The sequence below is a fragment of the Seriola dumerili genome, unplaced genomic scaffold, assembly GCF_002260705.1.
Source record: "Seriola dumerili isolate Sdu_G_001 unplaced genomic scaffold, Sdu_1.0 BDQW01000024.1, whole genome shotgun sequence".
Taxonomy (NCBI): Eukaryota; Metazoa; Chordata; class Actinopteri; order Carangiformes; family Carangidae; genus Seriola; species Seriola dumerili.
Window position 1 is genome coordinate 85,219 of NW_019174279.1, and position 18,779 is coordinate 103,997.

General features: G+C 41.3%; 2 protein-coding genes across 6 annotated transcripts in view; both read right to left on the reverse strand.

The window, feature by feature from the left end:
• Nucleotides 1-7,762, reverse strand: part of slit1 (slit guidance ligand 1) — an 86,565-nt gene extending 78,803 nt beyond the window's left edge. For all 5 annotated transcript variants that reach the window (XM_022762425.1, XM_022762434.1, XM_022762416.1 and 2 more), the window contains exon 1: nucleotides 7,402-7,762. In XM_022762425.1, coding sequence (XP_022618146.1) covers nucleotides 7,402-7,610 — 209 coding nt within the window. In that variant the 5' untranslated portion in view covers nucleotides 7,611-7,762. The remainder of the gene's footprint in view (nucleotides 1-7,401) is intronic.
• A 4,323-nt stretch (nucleotides 7,763-12,085) lies between these two features.
• Nucleotides 12,086-18,309, reverse strand: LOC111234789 (rho GTPase-activating protein 19-like). The gene is made up of 11 exons (XM_022762984.1): nucleotides 18,251-18,309; nucleotides 17,686-17,939; nucleotides 17,313-17,393; nucleotides 16,560-16,769; nucleotides 16,188-16,414; nucleotides 15,993-16,079; nucleotides 15,376-15,441; nucleotides 14,791-15,000; nucleotides 14,600-14,695; nucleotides 14,116-14,229; nucleotides 12,086-13,510 (listed from the first exon to the last, which is right to left on the reverse strand). Exons 1-11 carry the CDS (start codon nucleotides 18,295-18,297, stop codon nucleotides 13,505-13,507), a joined length of 1,398 nt encoding a protein of 465 aa, XP_022618705.1. The 5' UTR covers nucleotides 18,298-18,309; the 3' UTR covers nucleotides 12,086-13,504.
• Between the last annotated feature and the right edge of the window lie 470 nt (nucleotides 18,310-18,779).

Below are 18,779 nucleotides of genomic sequence, written 5' to 3' on the forward strand. Positions count from 1 at the left end.
CACTGTTGGTGCCAATCTTCAGTTTAATATTCTTATGCTTGTAGCCACAAAAGAACTGGCACTGCAAAACTTAGTCACAGGCAAGACAAGAAACTCTTAACTCTCACCACCCTCTATTCCTATCAAAGCACTCACGGCCATGATTCACCCCCTATACCGTTGCTTATTTTCTTTCAGCATGCAGTCGAGCAAGGACAAACTGAAATGGCAACATGATAATCCTTCATCCAGAGGTCAAACTGGACATTGGTGAGTCTTGCTATATTGCAGGTCAACTCAACTGGACTTCACACGAGGCCTACATGTAAGGATTTTGACTGGAAGTAAATGCATCTTGTCCCAAAATCTTTGAAATGAGATTTAAATGACTTATTAAAAGGTTCTTATTTCTTTTGCAGTGCAGCCATTCTGTATCGCTGCTGTCAGCACCACAGGACCATTTGTCCTGAACAGCTTTAGCCTGGCAGGGAAGACAGAAGCCAGCTGATTGAGGATCGGTGGCAGGGCGCTGCCCATACTCCTCACTGTGGAAACAATCTGACGACCAGAAGCCTGAGGTCCTGCACAGCCCAAGCATGGATGCTCATTAACCACAATCACACACTGATAATGCTATTTGACCAGATCAGCACGCGCTCTCCCTAATGAATGGGCCGAACAGGTTGAGAAGCTGCCAAAGAGCGAAGCATTCCTCCTCCTCCAGACTCTACAACATATGGACGTGACAGCCGTGAAACACACAGGAGGAGAGAAAGGGAGGAAAAAAAAAAAAAGATAGAGTCACTGAGACACAGAAAAAAGACAGAGCTACTCTGACAGTGTTGTTAGCTGCCTAAAAGTGACAGAGTGGAGAAGTGTGGTGGAGTGTTGCGAGTAGCCGGGGAGCTGTGAAGAGCTGACGAGCCGTCTGGGAGACGTCAGTGAAGACATGAGGCCTCGACGGCTGGTAGAGAACAAGGAGAAAGTGGCCTATATACTAGTTGGTCCAACAGGACCAGGCAGTACCATCCGGGCTCACAGAGACAGAGAGAGAGAGAGAGAGAGAGAGAGAGAGAGAGAGAGAGAGAGCAGACCACCATGACCAAAACAACACACTCTTAAACCCAACTAGAACGCTTCTATCCACACCAAGAGGTCAGATTTCTGCTCAGCTTGAACAAAACATTCCCTCTGCACTGAAATGTGGCTTTCAGACGTGCAGTTAAGGCCCTCAACTGTACATTTTTAGTATGTGTGTGTGTGTTTGTGCCAGCGAGCGTCTACGTGTGTGTGTTCAGTTTGGAAAGACTATGTCTGAGAGTGTTTTCCCGGCTCCTGGGCTCCTCAAGGGCTATTTACAGTTTTGATTCTGCTCAGTCAGGCCTCAAGAGCAAGATTACTGATAGGAAAGGAAAACATCAAGCAGATCCCACACATGTATTGCACACAGAGTCACACACACACACACACACACACACACAGACACACACACACACACAGACACACACACACACACAGACACACACACACACACAGACACACACACACACACAAACACACACACACACACAATCCCTTTTTAAGCCTTGACCCTGCATCTTGCAGAGCTTCTCTCGTTTTATAAACAGCAACAGGTAAAAGTCAGGGACCTCCAAACCAAAGCGTCTGTCTTTTGCTGTTTTTACCTGGCCTTCACACTACAACAACAACCTTGACGAGGACACACAGTGTTTTTTGTTTTTTTCCCCAAGTAGCAGATGCTGCTGTAAGCAAAAACTAGACAAAGAGCAAGATAGACCGCGAGATGGGAGGAAGGAGCCAGGGAAAAGACAAGGGAGGAAAGTAGCACACAGACACTTGCTGACCAAACATAGATAACTTATGACACTCTCTCAGGCCGAAGTGAATCAATTAAACATCTGTTCCACTGTGTGTTACAGCCGCAGGCTGGAGAAAGAACACACACAAGACTGTAGTATAAGCAGAGACTGAGGGGTCTTTCATGGTTTCTACTGTATCTGTAGTTTGTTCAGTGACGAGGCTGAGGTTCTGTTGTGGCTTTGAGTCCCGCGTGAAGGCATTAAGGCTGTATGAATGTGTACTTTGACTGTAACATGTATGACGTGGACAAAACATCTGCTCTGCCACATCTATTATGTTTCAGTTATTCCTCACAGAACAGTGAGAAGACGTTTGCCCAACAGATGTGCACTGCTGACTGGTAATTTGATGGATGCTGCATGTGTGCTTGACTCTGTCTGTTGAACCTTAAGAATAAAGACTTGTTCTCGGTTCATTTCTGTCTCCCACTGATATTTACGCTCCCAACTCCCACTGCAAAATATAAGAAGTTATTTTAGAGCTGAAACAAAGCGATTAAGTGATAAAGATTAAGAGAATTTTGATTATCGGTTTTGTATCGTTGGTCAGAGAAAATAACAAAATGGATTAAAAGATACATTGAGAAAATTATTGAAAAATGTAAAAAATGTAATTTGCATCTCAAAGTAATTCAGTTTCCTATTGAATCTTAAATAATTATTTTTTTATCAAACTATGTGGAATAATTCTGCCTTGAGGTGGGAAAGTTTTGACTTTTTTCTGATTCGTTTTATTTGTTTCATTAGTTTTGAGAATTAAATATGACTAAATCATTATGCATTACACTCTCCTGTTGCAATGAACACAGCACTAACATGCTATACCCTTGCATCTGGAAAGCTGTCTATAATTTCCTCTCAAACTTGTATCACATCAAAAGCGTCTTGACTAGCGTGAAATGTGGATTATGAAGGCATATCTACAATGTCAGGAGAGCGTTCATCGATGTAACACACACACACACACACACACACACAAATCACCCACCCCCTCCACTCTCCTTTGCCAGCTTCTTACTGGTTAGCCAGGAGGGTTAAAAGCAAAGATGAACTTCCGAGAGATGAAAGGTGATCTAGGTGGATTCTCCAAATTCGATTTTCACGGTCTGCTGAGATACAGCCACTCTTAGACAGGCGTGCAAAGCAATCATGCATGTACACTCACATATGCACATGCACACACACATATCATATGTAAGCGTGTCAGATATGCACAAGTAGAAAAAGTGCAGGCATTGGTTTTGGAAGGCATTCTCTGACACATGAATGCATGCACACACACACGCACGCACGCACGCACGCCATTGCTGGGGTCATTTCTTAGCCCTCACGAGTGCAATCAAACACTTCCATAAAGTAGCTGTGCTCATCAGGAGAGCGAGCCAGTAGGTCTGAGGTGTGTTTAGACACACAGCAGCTGGCTTTGATGCTAAGCACTCTGTCATCACTTCGCTTAGACAAGCAACACACTGACTCTACATGTATGCATAGTGCAAAAAGTGATGCATAGACACGTAAGGCTGCAGATATTAACAGTTATTTTTACTATTGTTTAATCTGCTGACTAGTTGATTAGTTAATTAATGGATTACTCGTCTGACCTGCAAAACATCAGAAAATGGTGCAAACTGTTGTGACTAGACAAAGAAGTCAAAGACCTCAAGGCAATATCCTTACATGTCTTCTTTTGTCAGCCAAACACTCAAAAACCCCAAAATATTCAATTTACTTCAATGTAATTAGCGATTTGAGAAACTACAGTACCCACACTTTATTTCCACATACTGCGTTGGGCAGAAGACTAACAAAAACAACTCACAAAATACTAAAACTCAAAACACAGCAAGAGCGAGAGAGATGAAGTCCACAACAGTCTCCAGTACAAGAGGAAAGACCACAGCTGTGTTGCACAGGCAGTAAATTGAACTGACTGTGTCCCTGGCCTGTAATTTCACAATCCTACACTGAGCATAAACATTCTCTGAATGATCTTCATTCCAGGCATTATCACTCCTCATGGGACTACCGGCTATGAGGATGGATATATTAAACTGTAAAAAAGGACCTGAATGAAATTCACTTTGCCTCAGGGCTAGACCTATTTAGCCCTTTATAATAAATAACATAATCTCGTTTATTCATTCATTAGCTTTGTGGTTGAGTTACAAGTCTCTTCACTCCTCTGCGCAGTAATCCCTTCATTAGTGATTACCACCTCAGTTACTGTGCCAGCCTCGCCTTGAAGGATCTTCTCATCCTGCTCTCAAACCCCTCCCCAGCTCCACCCCTCACCCCACTTCTTTGTCTAGTCACATAGCCAGAGTTGGCAGGTAGTGGGCAGGCTGTGTTCAGTCTTGTCAGGGTAAATTATGGATCAGGTGGCCGGTGAGCTGTCAGTTGTACCAGCTATGTGCTGGTGCCAAAAACACCGCAGGCATTCCCTGGCACACGCACGCGCACACACACACACACACACACACACACACACACACACACACACACACCTCCCACCTCCAACCCTCGAAATACATATACATGGTTATCGAAGCGAGGGAGCCCCTCGTCTTCAAACACCACTAACCCTCATGTGTTTTCATCTAACATTACTTATTCACCGCACGCATGTATAAACACATATGGAGGCACATGCGCACGTTTATGAAGGAACACAAGTTAACGTCAAATTTATACAGGCGCGCGCGCGCACACACACACACACACACACACACACACACACACACACACACACACACATATGGTGTGCAGCCTCCACCTCCTCCTCTATTCTGGAAGAGTTCCAGCATACCCCCAAATCTCAGTAAAGGGTATTTTCTGGCACAGAAAACCCATCATCAATACACTGGCTTTTTGCAATTAGGTGATGGTGCACCCACATTCACAATCACACGCACATACACACAGACACAGCTTTTGCAAATCAACTCATTGAGATGAGACACACACTAATCTGAGCAGCAGCAGGGCTGTTAGGGAGATAAAGCACGGAGAGAGAAAAGCTGCAGGTTTGGTCAATACCTGTCTACCTAAAAGCTTAACTAACACCCTTTACTGTCTGTGTAAAACCACTTTAATCAGCCTTACAGATGCTGATGTTCTCTCACTGTAGTCTGATATCAGTGTGATTACCATGTTAATGTGATATTTTGCCACAGGAGATGAATAAAGAAATGGCCTGGAGACAAGGGAGAAGAGAGAGGCAGGGATAGAGCTGGAGAGAGAGGATGGATGCAGAGGGGGAGGAGGCGGCCGGTGGCCCGTACGAGGCAGGGTGTGATTTTAACACGTGGAGCTCGCAGTCTCATTACAGGCTTCAGTCTGAGCAGCGCAGGGGTCAGACCTGATCCAAACCCAAACTGACAAGTGCAAATGGGATTCTGCTGTCTGTCTCAACACCCTGCGTACACACACCCTGCCCCACAAACACACACACACACACACACACACACACACACACACACACACACACACTTTCTCCAAAAACCAACCCCCTCCTTCTTTAACACTCTCTATCGCCCAAAAGCATCACCTCTGTATACATGGGCGCAAACACACATGTATGCATTCACACCGATATCCATAAACATATGACGAACCAGCCTGACAAAGTGAAGCTTTTCTACTTTCTTTGCTTCCTCTTACCTGCATCTGATTTCCCTCCCGACATTAATATTACCCCCTCCTTTAATTAAAACCAGGCGAGTACATTTTGGAACATTACACGCTTGAAATCTTTGTAATTTCAACAAATTCCTACTAAGAAACTTCTAAAGACAAGGACCGCCAACTTCTGGGACTATTCTATAAGAACTTGACTTACTCATTACCCGTCTTTGACCCCAGTATTGGTTGTGCAGTTTCATTCACATGAACACATATTTCCCAAACACATACACATAAATCTAGCTATGCACATGGGACCATCGTGTGGGGCACGGTGGGCTGTGTTGACTTGCACAACCACCTTGATGAATCACCCTATATAATGGCTCGCAAAAGAGCAGAGCCTCTATTGTTGCGTAGTACCTCTCCATGGAGACATGGCTATCTTCTATGTGACCTACACACACAGCTAATACATGCAGCACCACACACACACCAAAAAAAAAAAAAAGAGGCAACGACCCAGGAATAAATTGCCCATGACCTTTATACACATCATGTTTAACGTGCAGCATCCTGAGTGTGCTTGACGTGCTTGAGATGCTACAACGATAAAATCCTCTGCTGTACATGACCGATGAATGCACAAACAACTTTCAACACAAAAATGCTCTTGAGTGAAGGGGCAGAGTATATTTCCAGTGTGAATGGCCATTCATGTAAAAGGAAACCACAAAATGACCATGTTTCCCCTCTGCTTCAATGTTGAACCAGCATGTGCACATAAGCAACCCGGAAACATGCAGACCGCCACGCCAAAAAAAAAAAAGAAAAAAAAAGGTGTTCTTAGAAATTAAATATGAAAAGCATAAAATATGCAGCCAGCTCCCACTATGCCAACGCTGCCTCTGACACAGGCTTTCTCTCCTCCGTTCCCACCGCATGTTTTATTCAGGACTGATATTCTAAAAGCTGAAATAGAACAATCTATTTCCCCTTGCACTCCTCACTTCTGATTTACTGATGAATATTTCAGAGGAATGTCAGAACAGACAGAGAAACTCCAATCCGCAAGCCAGCTTCTGCCTCACCTCTCCCTCCTGCCCCCCCCCGCCCCCTCCCCATTTTACAAGACAGCTACGTGATCCTCGTGCAAGACTCACTTAAGTAGCAGATTTGCTTAATTTTCTACATGATTTAACAATTTGTGGAGTGAGTGTTTAGGGGACTGAGGAGGGGAGAGAGGGGAGTCTTTGGCCCGGGAGTGAAAGAAAATGAAAAGGGGTGGGGAGGGGGGAAGAAAAGAGATAAAGAGAGGCACAGTGCTCAGGACAGGACTCCTGATATGAGTAGGGGAAACATATTCCCAAACATAACAGAATGTAAGATAATCATAGACCAGGTAGCAAATCTGGTTCCGTCTGTCAACAATTTAAGATTTAAACTTTAAGTCAAACTTTACTTTTAAAACTCTAAAAAGTCAAAAATTTGACTCCATCCATCTGATTTCAGGATTTAGAAAAAAAATTTATAAAATACATACAAGCAAGCATAAACAAGCAGGTAAGTAAATTATGGACACATGTGAAACGCAAACATCTGCTCCTACTCTTTTTCCAGTCCCTCATGCCTATTTATACCTGACTGGAATGCCAGTGAGTGACTGACTGACACATACACGCACACACACACACACACACACACACACACACACATGCACACTCATATGCACAGAGCTTTACAGGCAGGGCTATTGTTCTCTTTCAGTCTTAGCAAAGTCATGTGCACTTCTACAAGATAGCAAAGAAACAGAGAGGAAACAGTGAGAAAAGACAGAGGGACACAGTCAGGGAGTTTCTCTGTCTCACACACACACACACACACACACACGCACAGGAGGTAGAGTACAGATGGTACTCACAGTCTTTCAGTGTTGCGGGGGATACTCCTTGGCATGGTTTTGAGACCCAGTCCATGGCAGTCTACTGTGGTGCCGCTGCAGGCACACAGGGCTGGGCAGGCACTGGCATTGCCCATGAGCAGGGCAGAGAGCATCACCACCCACATCCAGAGTGGCAGCCTGGCCAGCCTGCCCATGCCTGCCCCAAAACAGCTACCTCTAACGGGCATATTCACCACCCTCTGCAGCCTGCTGCTCTTCTTCAAACAAACCCCTACTTCTCTCTGTCCACCTTTCTCTCTCTGCTTCTCTGCAAAAAACAAGAGTGCTGATACACCTCACGAGTCCTCTACAATAATTTCATATATGTGGTGAATATAAATAGAAAAAAAAAAAACTGTAACAAATGCTAATATTTTCCTCTTAGCTGTGAAGCAAAGCAAATCCTTTTTTGTTCTTCTAGATTTCTTTCGATGTAGGTTTGATATCCACCACAGTTTGCTGATGTTAAAAAAAAAGCTGCTTTCTTTCTCTTAATTTTCTCCTTGCAAACTCTTCTCCTCTCTTGTCTTTGTGGAGTTGCTGTGCTCTGGTCTGCACACGTCTGCGCCTCTGTCCTCCTCTCACTCAGTCCCGCTCTGCTCTGCTTGCCTGAAGAGAGAGGGAATAAGGAAAGAGCAGAAAGAAAAAAAAAGCCAGGTCTCTTTCTCTCTCTCTCTCTCCTCCCTACCTCACATACACACACACACAAAACACACACACACACACGCCAGTCATCCATCACAAGGATTCTACAAATAGCAGAGCCCCCCGACCCCTACCCCTTACCCCTCCTCTTCCTCCCCCCACTCCTCCCCCTCCTCACACCCCCCACCCACCCCCACAACCAGAACCCTGCCTGAACTCACTCTCATTCTCGAGATCCTTCTTTCATTCCCTTGATTCTATTCACAACACAAATCTACTCCGAGTATCTTTCTTTTTCTGTTTTATTTCACTCACTCCACTCCCTCTTTTCTCTCCGGTTTGCCTCCAGGCGAACCCCTAGAGAGAGACCTAACCTGCATGACACTGCATAACCCCTGCCCGAAGGGAGAAGCTGTGGGGAGACTGGGCTGTGTGTGTGTGTGTGTGTGTGTGTGTCTGCATGAATGTGTGCATGTAACGAAGGAGAATCCACTGGGAAAGAGAGGAATCAACACCTCAGTCCTTGGAGGCAAAAAGCCGGAATAAATAATCCGTAAGTGTGGGTCTTAACATGTAGATCAAGTGTGGCCACACACACAGAAGCCGCGCCAGGGAACTGGGGTGAAAACACACACACACACACACACGCAAATATTCATGATCTGTTGGGAAGGCAGACCACAGCCATAAAAAGTAAGTCAACACTATATTTTAAGCACAGCATGGGCACAGGAGCAGAGATTATATCCTAATATATACAAATGAAAAGACAAACAGCTACACTCGTAGCCATACCTGCTCTGTTATTTGGATTTATAGGAGGAACTGGCACATAATTCCTCTCTTAATGCCCAGACCATGCATTCCCTGAAGTGGATTCAAAAGCATACAGACATAAACTGGACTGTGTTGAGAAGGGAAACTTTCATGATAAGCAGCATCTGCTGGCCATTATTTACTTTAAAGGAATTCTTAATAAATATTATTTTGCTATGGTTGACATTTAGTTGAAACAGTGGATATATTAGAGTCCAGTCATTGTTGACAGTGTAATTGTAGCTTTCACGAAACCCTTTGTTAATGTGTATTGATTTGCAGTTTGTGGAACTGCTCATCAGTATTCTGGATGCGGGTAGGAAACTGACCTCTCATTTTTATGAGTTGAGTCCAAAGTTCATTGTTGAATGTTATCCACCCGATTAAACAAGTGGTGACACTTTAAAATAAACAACTGAAAACTATGAGAGGTCACTGAGGAAAAGAGAGGAACAACAGGCACTTCTTAACTTCTGTCCCTGGGACAGACTTTTTTTATTGAACCAGTGTGTAATGATTAGACCCTAGATATTTGTGAGTCTGCATGCTGACCACCTCCTTAATGAAGCACCCTTGATTAACGCTGAATCAGCTGCTGAAAGGCACAAAACCAATTACTAACACATTGGCCTCTTTGCTATAATACATAAATATGAGTTACTATTTTTACATCCCCTCATGTGATGCAGTGCGCCCTGCTGAGTTAAGAATTGTTAGTTCGGTGGGGGAAACGCTTTACTTTAGAAACCCTTTAACATAAATGACAAGCAAGAAAGGAATGGTACATTAGTGGTTTAGTGCCATTTAGCACCTGACTAAGCATTAATCACGAATGATTCATAAGGTGCTCACGGTGAGATTTGCAGATACCTAGAAACTAATTATAATAAACTAGCTAACCAGACTGATTTTCATAGCATGTACCTGTTTTTGTACAACTTTATAAATAATACTTGATTCAGAGTCAGTCAGGTATTTGTTGTTCACTCTATAAGTAATAGTAAAGTGTCACCAAACAAACAGCTCAGCTTTACTTGGCCATGTCTCAGTTAAAGCCACTTGTGAGCACACTCACATAGACCTAAGAACCCCATTCACTTTAACTGACAAAGGCACAGAGAGAGAGAGAGAAAAAAAAAAGAAACAGGCAAGGAAGATGCAAGCACAAAGATTTGACTTTGTGTGCATCTGTCTGCTTTGTTCATTGACCAACTCGAAACATGTGCATATGGATGTATGTGCTCGTGCAGGTGTACACATACAAATACACACCTCGGGAAAAAAAAAGCTCCATCTGTGCCAGTAAAAGTGTCAGTGCAGTGTAGATCTTCCCTCTATGAATGGCTAATTAAAGAGGAGACAGTGGTGTTTAGTGGTAATGGGGGGTGGGGGTAACGTCCCTCCCCTCTCACAGAGCCGTGATAGGAATGCGCACAAATAGACAACAGGAATTATTCTGCTGCTCTCAAAGCCGTGGGAGGACATGGCAGCAATTTACAATTAGTCTGGGAGAGGAGAGTTTGCAAGACACAAGACCTCACCAACAACTGACTGAAAGTGAGGAACGAACAGCAATTAATATGGAATAACACCCAATTTAAAAATTCACAGTACTGCCGAACCCTGTGGGGTACAAACAAATATTTTCCTACAGCTCGTGCCCAAAGTTGGAAATAAAAGAATCAAAAGTTCATCAAGACCGTGCCGGCAGCTGCTCATGGCTGAATAGGGGAATGAACCAGTTAACGTCTACATGCTTGCCACACAAAAACTGAAATGCTCTTAATAGTGAGAGAGAAAGAAAATAGAAAGAAACCAGATCTGGCATCCAGAAAATTCCACAGCATTTTTCAACCAAAGTTATTTGTATTTCACTTTCAGAAGAGCTGTGCATTAAAGAAAAGGCGAGGAGAAAAATCCTCTTCTGTCCATGCATTGTTTAAAAAAAAAGAAAAAAAAAAAAAAGAAAACTACAGAAGGATTTTAACTTTAAAATGAAGTGCTTTTATCTTTTAACACAAATGATCTGTTAGAAATTATTTCACTACGGTTCTAGACTGAATTCGCTTCCTCTGAGAGGAATTTTAGTGCACACACTTGAAGCAAAATCAGATCCACTCATCATATATGCTTGTGGGTTTGTGTGCACACCAGTTAATGTAAAGTTGATTACAGTATGTCTGACTCATGTTACAGTCATCACGCTCATTCTGGAGCAGGAATGCTAAATAAAACCCCTCTGGAGTTTTGGCTGTAAAACAATACTGTTCCTATCATGGAAGCTGTCTGTTGTATATTTACAGAACATGAGAAAAAGCAGACCCATTCTCACAGATGTTTACAACATATACTTACAATACCAAACATGCATTGACATGGACACCATAATGACACACTGAGACATTCCTCCTATTGTGGAGAGCTGCCTCCACTCTTACTATCCACCCACTCACCATCCAACTCCATAAAATAAGTTCAATTTGGGCAAATCATTTACTGCAATAAGCAGCAACTTGGGTAGGTTTCATGTTTCCTTTGGTGAAATTCTGGGTATTTCTTTTTATTATTATTAGTCACATGTTGTTCATGAGCATGAGACAGATTTAATTTTTAGTTAATTTTATTTGACATCTGAAAATTTCAGGACACGTTGAATTTCAGTTTTTTCTTCCTGGTTCTTATTTGCTGCAATGGAGCCAGCCTAGTAAAAGTCAACCATTTGTTCACCGTTTTCTGTTTTATTGTAATTAAGGGAACTATTGGATATACATATAAATGGGTTTCATTAAGCAATACCCACTGTGATAAAATTAGTTTTATTAAATTATTTACTACTTCTTATTTTGTTAAATACTGAAAACTCACATATTATGGTATTTAACAGCCTAGGAGTAGTTAGTAAGCAGATTTGTCTCATATTGACACTTGTCTTTAACACGAATGTACTTCGACCAATTCAAAAGGAAGACGCCTTCTCAAGAGTGCCTAATTATTTGCAACTAAAGAGCACCACCTTGTGGCTGCAATGTGTAGTGAAATAACATCACATAATCGCAGACAGCAACACTACTCACATTCCAGGGAGGGCTAAGAATGAAAAACACCACACTTCATTTAAGAGACGTGGTAAAATAAGAAAAGGTTCATAATTATGTCATCATCCTGCTAAAGCACATATTCTGACATTTTAAAGAAGAACAGCCACAGAACGCAGCTTGATGTCTTTTAATTACAGTGAGTTGCAAAGCTTCACAGTAACATCAATATCAAGTTTACATGGTCCATTAACTTGACCATGAGGCAGTTATCACATTATAGTTAAGTTGTAACAGCTTGGTAGAGCGACCACTGCACTGGAAACTGCTACTGAAATAGTAAGACACAGGGAGATTTTAAAAGTGGCTCAAATTCTCCCACAAAGCACCTGGTTCGACAACCCACGATGCCACAAAACAAGGCAGCTGATTCATCTTCATTTGCATTCAGCTAACCATTGAAAACATAAAAGATAAAAATAAACAATAAAACTTTGAAAATAATAAAAAAAAAGTCACTTAACAGTTGAATAACTGAAAAGATACGATGCATATAAAGCTATAAAACTGTTTACAATGTTGCATAAGAATCAAAACTGTCCTGAGAAAAGCTAAGACATAAGATTTAAAACCAACCAACCATAGTTTAAAGAAACAGTAGTTTAAAGTATCACAGTGTTGGCACCCAAGTGTTGAGCTGATTTTGGGACAAAGACATAAATATTTATATAATCTACACAAGCTGGTCCTTTGGCCTTCCACTCAGTATCTCCTATCTTCCATTCTTCATTCTCTTTTAGTCTTTACACCCTTACTTTACTAACACTTGAATGGATTCTTTATAAGAAGCTATTGGGAACTTACAGGGGGAAAAAAGAAGACATCTTAATGTTAAATAAAAACAGTAATTTAAGATATATTCACTTTAAGGCACATCTATGAATTCATTTTCTAATAAAACTCTTGAACTGTCTGCACTGACTGCATGAGTCTAACTAAACTTACCACAACTTATAAGCAAATTCAATAGAAAAGCCCACACATCACATTGCACCATTACATCTGATACACTGGATTCCAGGACTTCAAACATCCAGATGACTGATAATAAAATAAATACAATATAGGCTTGCAAATTAAACAAAACCATGTTTTAGTCAATTGTAAAGCTAAATACCGACAAATTCACTGGTGTAAATGAATGTAATTTGCATCCTTAACAATGACATAAATGGACAAGAAATAAAGAACTTAAGAAAAATGGTAAATTGCATTGACCTAAAATAAAGCATGTAAGATCCTCACTTTTGTCCATTAACCCCTTTTATGTCACTTATCTTAAGTCAAACTTCTAGACTGCAAAACAACAAGGTGATTTCCTTGCTATGTCAATAACCTTAAAGACTTGAACTTACTTTTTGCGAAAAACAGCCGAGTACAGATCTAAACATGGTGTCAACAAAGCTATACAGTGCATTACACTGTTTAGTTTGAGTCAACGCCTCGGGAAGGTCCTTTAATGCATCGAACATAACAGTTATACTGATGTTTCCTTAGTTGTCAACAGCACATTCTTTTAAAGATGATTAATCCTGGAAGAGAGAGGGAGAAAAAAAAGGAATAGGTAATTTTTAATCCTTTCAGACGGGTACATCAGGCATCATTAGTAATGTAAGCATTGTTGAGTCAAAGTGAGGCCAGACTTGCCTGTGGTGAACCACAGACACATGGCTGCAAGCGCCAGAAAATTACTTCAGCAGTCATGAGGAAAACTACTTGTCACTGGTCGATGACAGTTTTAGGAGTGAATCATGATGTCCCACAATTTAAATGTGACATTTTGATTGGTTTTGGTCTAAATAAAAGAGAATTACTACTTCAGTGCTTCTCCATCCATGTACATCATAATCATAGGGGACCATGACAGACAATGTCACCGTTTTCATAGTTTTTGAATTGAAGTTTCTGTCTTGTTGTACTAGCTGTATGTGAAGTCACTGTCAGTTGCAGCCAATAGGAGTATGGTGGTAGGTGATGATTTCCAATAGTGAAGATTAATTGCTCCTGTGTAACAACTTTTTTCAGAAAAGTTTGTGTGTGTGTGTGTGTGTGTGTGTGTGTGTGTGTGTGTGTGTGTGTGTGTGTGTGTGTGTGTGTGTGTGTGTGTGTGTGTGTAGTTTAGCAGTGCAATACTCACCTCTTCACAGCTGGTGTTTTCTGTTCCTTGGCCATCAATGGAACTGCTGTGTAGAGGACTCTGCAGGCTGCTGTTTTCTTTCTCTGTCAATACTTGGCTTCCCAACACCTTCCTCTGTTTTGTAAACAAAAACTCATGACTGGTAAATGGATAAGACTGTAGCGAGTCAGGGCTGTTTTAATAATACCCTGTCGATTTTTCGTCACACACAAACATGTATTTCAGCAAAAAACACTATATACGCATAGTGTCCACACACATGTATGCTTAAGACTTTACAAACATGTTGAATACATTACTTTCATCATAAAATAATTTTAGTCTTTAAAAATTATAGTCGCTTGTAGTCTTATTGTTCTGCTAATCAAAATCGTCTTCAGTAGAATCAATGGTAGTAATAAAGAAAAAAATGTCTCCATAGTTAAAACAGAATAATATCAAGACTGAAAAGTGAGGGTTATCGCTGTACACAGGAGCAACAAACCTTGATCATTCCACCCAAAGAGCGTGAGCGCCAGTGTTTCCTGCTGAAAGGTGTCCGACACTCAGCTGAAGGTGTTAGCAAAGGCTGCTTTTCAAACTATACACAAAAATACAACACATTTAGGGGCTGGGTTGGCAGTAATTTATCTAAATGTTATTTCTCCTCACAGCAAATACACTGAACTACTGTACCTGTCTGATGAGCTTCTTCTTTTTGGCAGACTCAGGCATGTTGTTGACCTGCTGGTACAGCTCTCTGAGGGCAGTTTCAGTATAAGTCTGAGTCTCAGACGACTTGGCAGTGCACGTGCTGCTGACCTCACTTTCAATTGATTTCATGAAGGGAGAAGGGGGGGCAGCTGTCACAGCGTTCTTGGTCCCAGAGCACAGCGTCAAGTCATCCTAGAAAGGTCAGCCATAACATGTGACCAGATATTTAAACTGTTAACTCACTGAAACATCCAACTCTTTTCGGGAGACATGACCATAAGGAAATGTATAAAGTCACACAGTGTGCAAAACATGTAAAAACATAACTTGATCATTCTATCTACTCTAATGCCCAGTAGCAGATAATAGCTGTGCAGCTTCTATGTACCTAAGATTAACCACCAAAGTTACTAGATTCAAAAGTTAGCAAAGACAAAAATGTTACTGTGGAAGCCTTTACAACAGCTTTATACATGTTAGTTACATTAATACATAAATGTAATGCAGTGCTAACACTCTTTACATGGTTACAAATAGAAGATAAGACAAAAGGAGAGAAACACTCACCTTTGATTGAAGAGATTTTGATCCTGTGAAGTATGAGCGGGCATATTCTTTGATATACACAGGTGCCTTCAAAGAAAGTAAACGTGTATAATAAATCCTGTGATGCCAGATTGTGAAGAATAGATCTAACACATCATAAATTAATACACCTGGACATTCATGACCTCGTTCTCACCTGAACACAGGGTGTATTAAAGCTGACGTCTTCCACTTGGAGGGGTACATTGTGTGCAATACATCAAGTAAATAATCAATGTATATAAATGAAAATATATAAACCAATCATGAAGATCTAAAAGGTGACAAGACATTTTGAAAAACAAAGTCTTCATTGATTTTACTTTCACATTACACATGTATTCTGTCTCTTAAACCCTGTTTGTATATCTTGTAACCGTGGCAACAACACCACTTGTCACGAAGGGTTCATCAGAAGCGAGGAGAAAACACATTATGAAAAACTATATCTAGAACTGCCTTTGTTTGTTTTTAAAAGAAAGTAAAGTTTAGTACAGAGAAAAGCAACAACTGAAAAACATTCACACATTTAATTGGAAACAGTCAACGTTACAAAACAAGACATCAGATGCAGAAAAACAGACTTCAAAGCCGCTTACCTTGAACAGTTTCTGTGAGTGCCTGATGAGGAATGCTATGCCATTATTCAGTTTCTCAATGTTTCCCTGCAGATCACTTGCCAACACCTGCAACATAAAAATATAGAAAAAAAAAATTGTGGTTTACTTGACTGAAAACATAGTGGGGTTGTAACATACTTGGAAGATTGAACAAAATTAACCAAAGGTCTTTACGTTTTTGGGCCAGATGATGTGTGGAGCAAACATTGTGGCTAGATTAATTGCAGACATCTTGTTGATGTGTTGATTGCGTGCGGTGTGGTACAGCAAATCCAGTAGCAGCTTCAACAGGCTGCGGTTGGCTGGTGGGAGCAGCATGAAAAGCAGCTGAAAGGCCTCAATCTGGCGTTCTTTGTCAGGCACGTTCGTCTTATCCCCCTTATCATCGAAGCGAGTGAGCTCTTGACACAGCAGATATGAGAATTATTATCAAAGAGAAAGGGGATCACTACAATTTTCTTTAATTGAATATGATGATTCTTTGATTTATCAAATATAATTTTATCTTAAGCCATGATAAGGATCTGTGTATGAGTCAACCAACACCTCCAATCTTCAGGTGCACATGATAGTGTCTGTGTGTCAGCAGAGGCTCTGGCAGCTCTCCCAGGTAGGCTTTGAGCAATGTGGCTGCATCATTGGGATGGAAGTCGCCTGTCTCTAGATCTATCTCTGACCCAGTGTTCAACATCTCCCTCAGGGCTGCCTGCCTTAAGCTGTGGCCTGGCACACGGAACAACCCCTCCACTTGAAGGTCTGAGGGGTGGGAGAGAAAGATGGAGAGAGACAGTCAAAGAGGAGGGGGAAAAAAAATATGCAGTGTGTAGGCAAAGACACACAGTGAAGGAGACACAGGATGACAAAGACGCATAAGTGAGGAGAGAGATGAAGTGAATGAAATAGAAAGAGGAAGACAGCAGGAGCAAAGTGCTTTCAGATAAATTATTGACTCAAGCATTTGCTCCCAGTGTCCACTTTCAGTGAATGACATCATCACTTTCTAAAAATAAACCATGACCTCATGCTAATTCACTGCTCTCCAGCTAAGTTAAAGAACAAGTGGTAAGAGTTAGGATGCAGCCTTGACACTTCAAAAATCTTATTCTTATAAGAGTGACAAATACAAGCTGATCAAGCAGTTTGACCAGATATATCACGAGATCATTAAATCAGGTAATTCAAAATGATGTTTTTCTGACACAGATACCGTCTTGTCAGACATGCAAAATGTATGTAGTTACAAACTGCTTGTGTCCTCCACATGGCAGATGTTGTGCACATATATGAAATGATACTCACTTTTACTCAGGTATTCAATGAGCTGATAGATCTGTGCTATTCCTTCCTCAGTTAATGGTGCACCAAAAACCACTCCTTTGTCTGAAAGGCATCAAATGAAAATGTGAGTCTGACTGTACCCTTTGAACGTGCTATGGATTTAGTTCATTACACCAATCATTACATTTATATAATAGCTTTATAATTTCCATCAACCACATGGACAACAGCCCCATTAACCCGGAACAAGACAACGGGTGTTATCTGCACAGTTTAATTAGCAATTAATCTGTCTATTAGAGGTGAGACGATTTGTTGATGAATTGATTAGTCAACTGATAGAAAATGAATGGACAATTAATACCACATTTGTTTAAAATACTGTTAGTCTAACCTTTCCGCTTCAGGAAGTTCAGGGAGCGTAGAAAGCCACTCGAGGAGGGCACCCTGGGCTCAGACTCTCCGGTGAGCTGGGAAAACTCAGCTCCTGGAAGGTCTATGAGCCGAGTGATATTGCTAAGTATCAAATCCGCGAAGGCCTGTGGATGCTCATGTCTCAGTCTTTCCACGAAGAAGTCCGGGTTAAAAATCACAGGTTGGCTAGCGTTTGGCTTTTCCTGGCTGTTAAACACACTGCATTTTGTCCCTCTGTCACAAGGAAACACAGAGACTGAGCTGGGGTTGATCAAAGTTGGGAGCTGGTCCCCAAAGTTTAGCGATTAAAACAGAAGGAGGCCAATAGGAATAAAACATTTTGAACAAATACGCCGACCAAAGCATAACAAGTTGTTGCTAAGTTAGCCCCGTTGGCTAACGCTAGCAAGTCTGATAATGACTAACAATATTGAATCGTTAGAAATAAAGATACTTATTAGAACTAATCGTCCCAGAAACCTACAATTTATACTACAGTTTTGTAACTTGTTCAATTGTCGACATAATAAAAGAAAACTTGGTACCTTCTGTCGAGTTTGTGATTGTTTTGAGATACATTTTGAGCCGCCATCTTCGTTTTGAATCTTCCGCGGTCTCATCTTAAGTCCCGCCCACATTGTTGTGATTGGTTGGCATATTCATACGTCACCTGGGGGGAGAGGCGATATCCTTTGCACATGTACATACTACTTGTACCATTACTTTGTGTATTAAAAAAGGGGAAGTGTCAGTAACTGAAACAAAAAAATAAATACAATTTAAACGGCTTCAGTAGTATTTAATCTTTTCAGGAGTTATTTACATAGACTGGTTGAATAAAAAAAACCTTAAACCTGCATTCATTCATTTTTGATGGACTTTTCGGGCAGCTCTAGCCTACAAGCTGTGACGCAACATTGACATATTATTGTACTGTACTGTATCTTAAAGTTGATATGGTGTGTTGGAAAGCAGTTGCTTATTCACATGTTCAGCAGGCAAAGAGCAACAATACAGTAAGATTCACATCTTACTGTCCACCTGACAAAAGTCCAGTATTTATTCCCCTTTTAG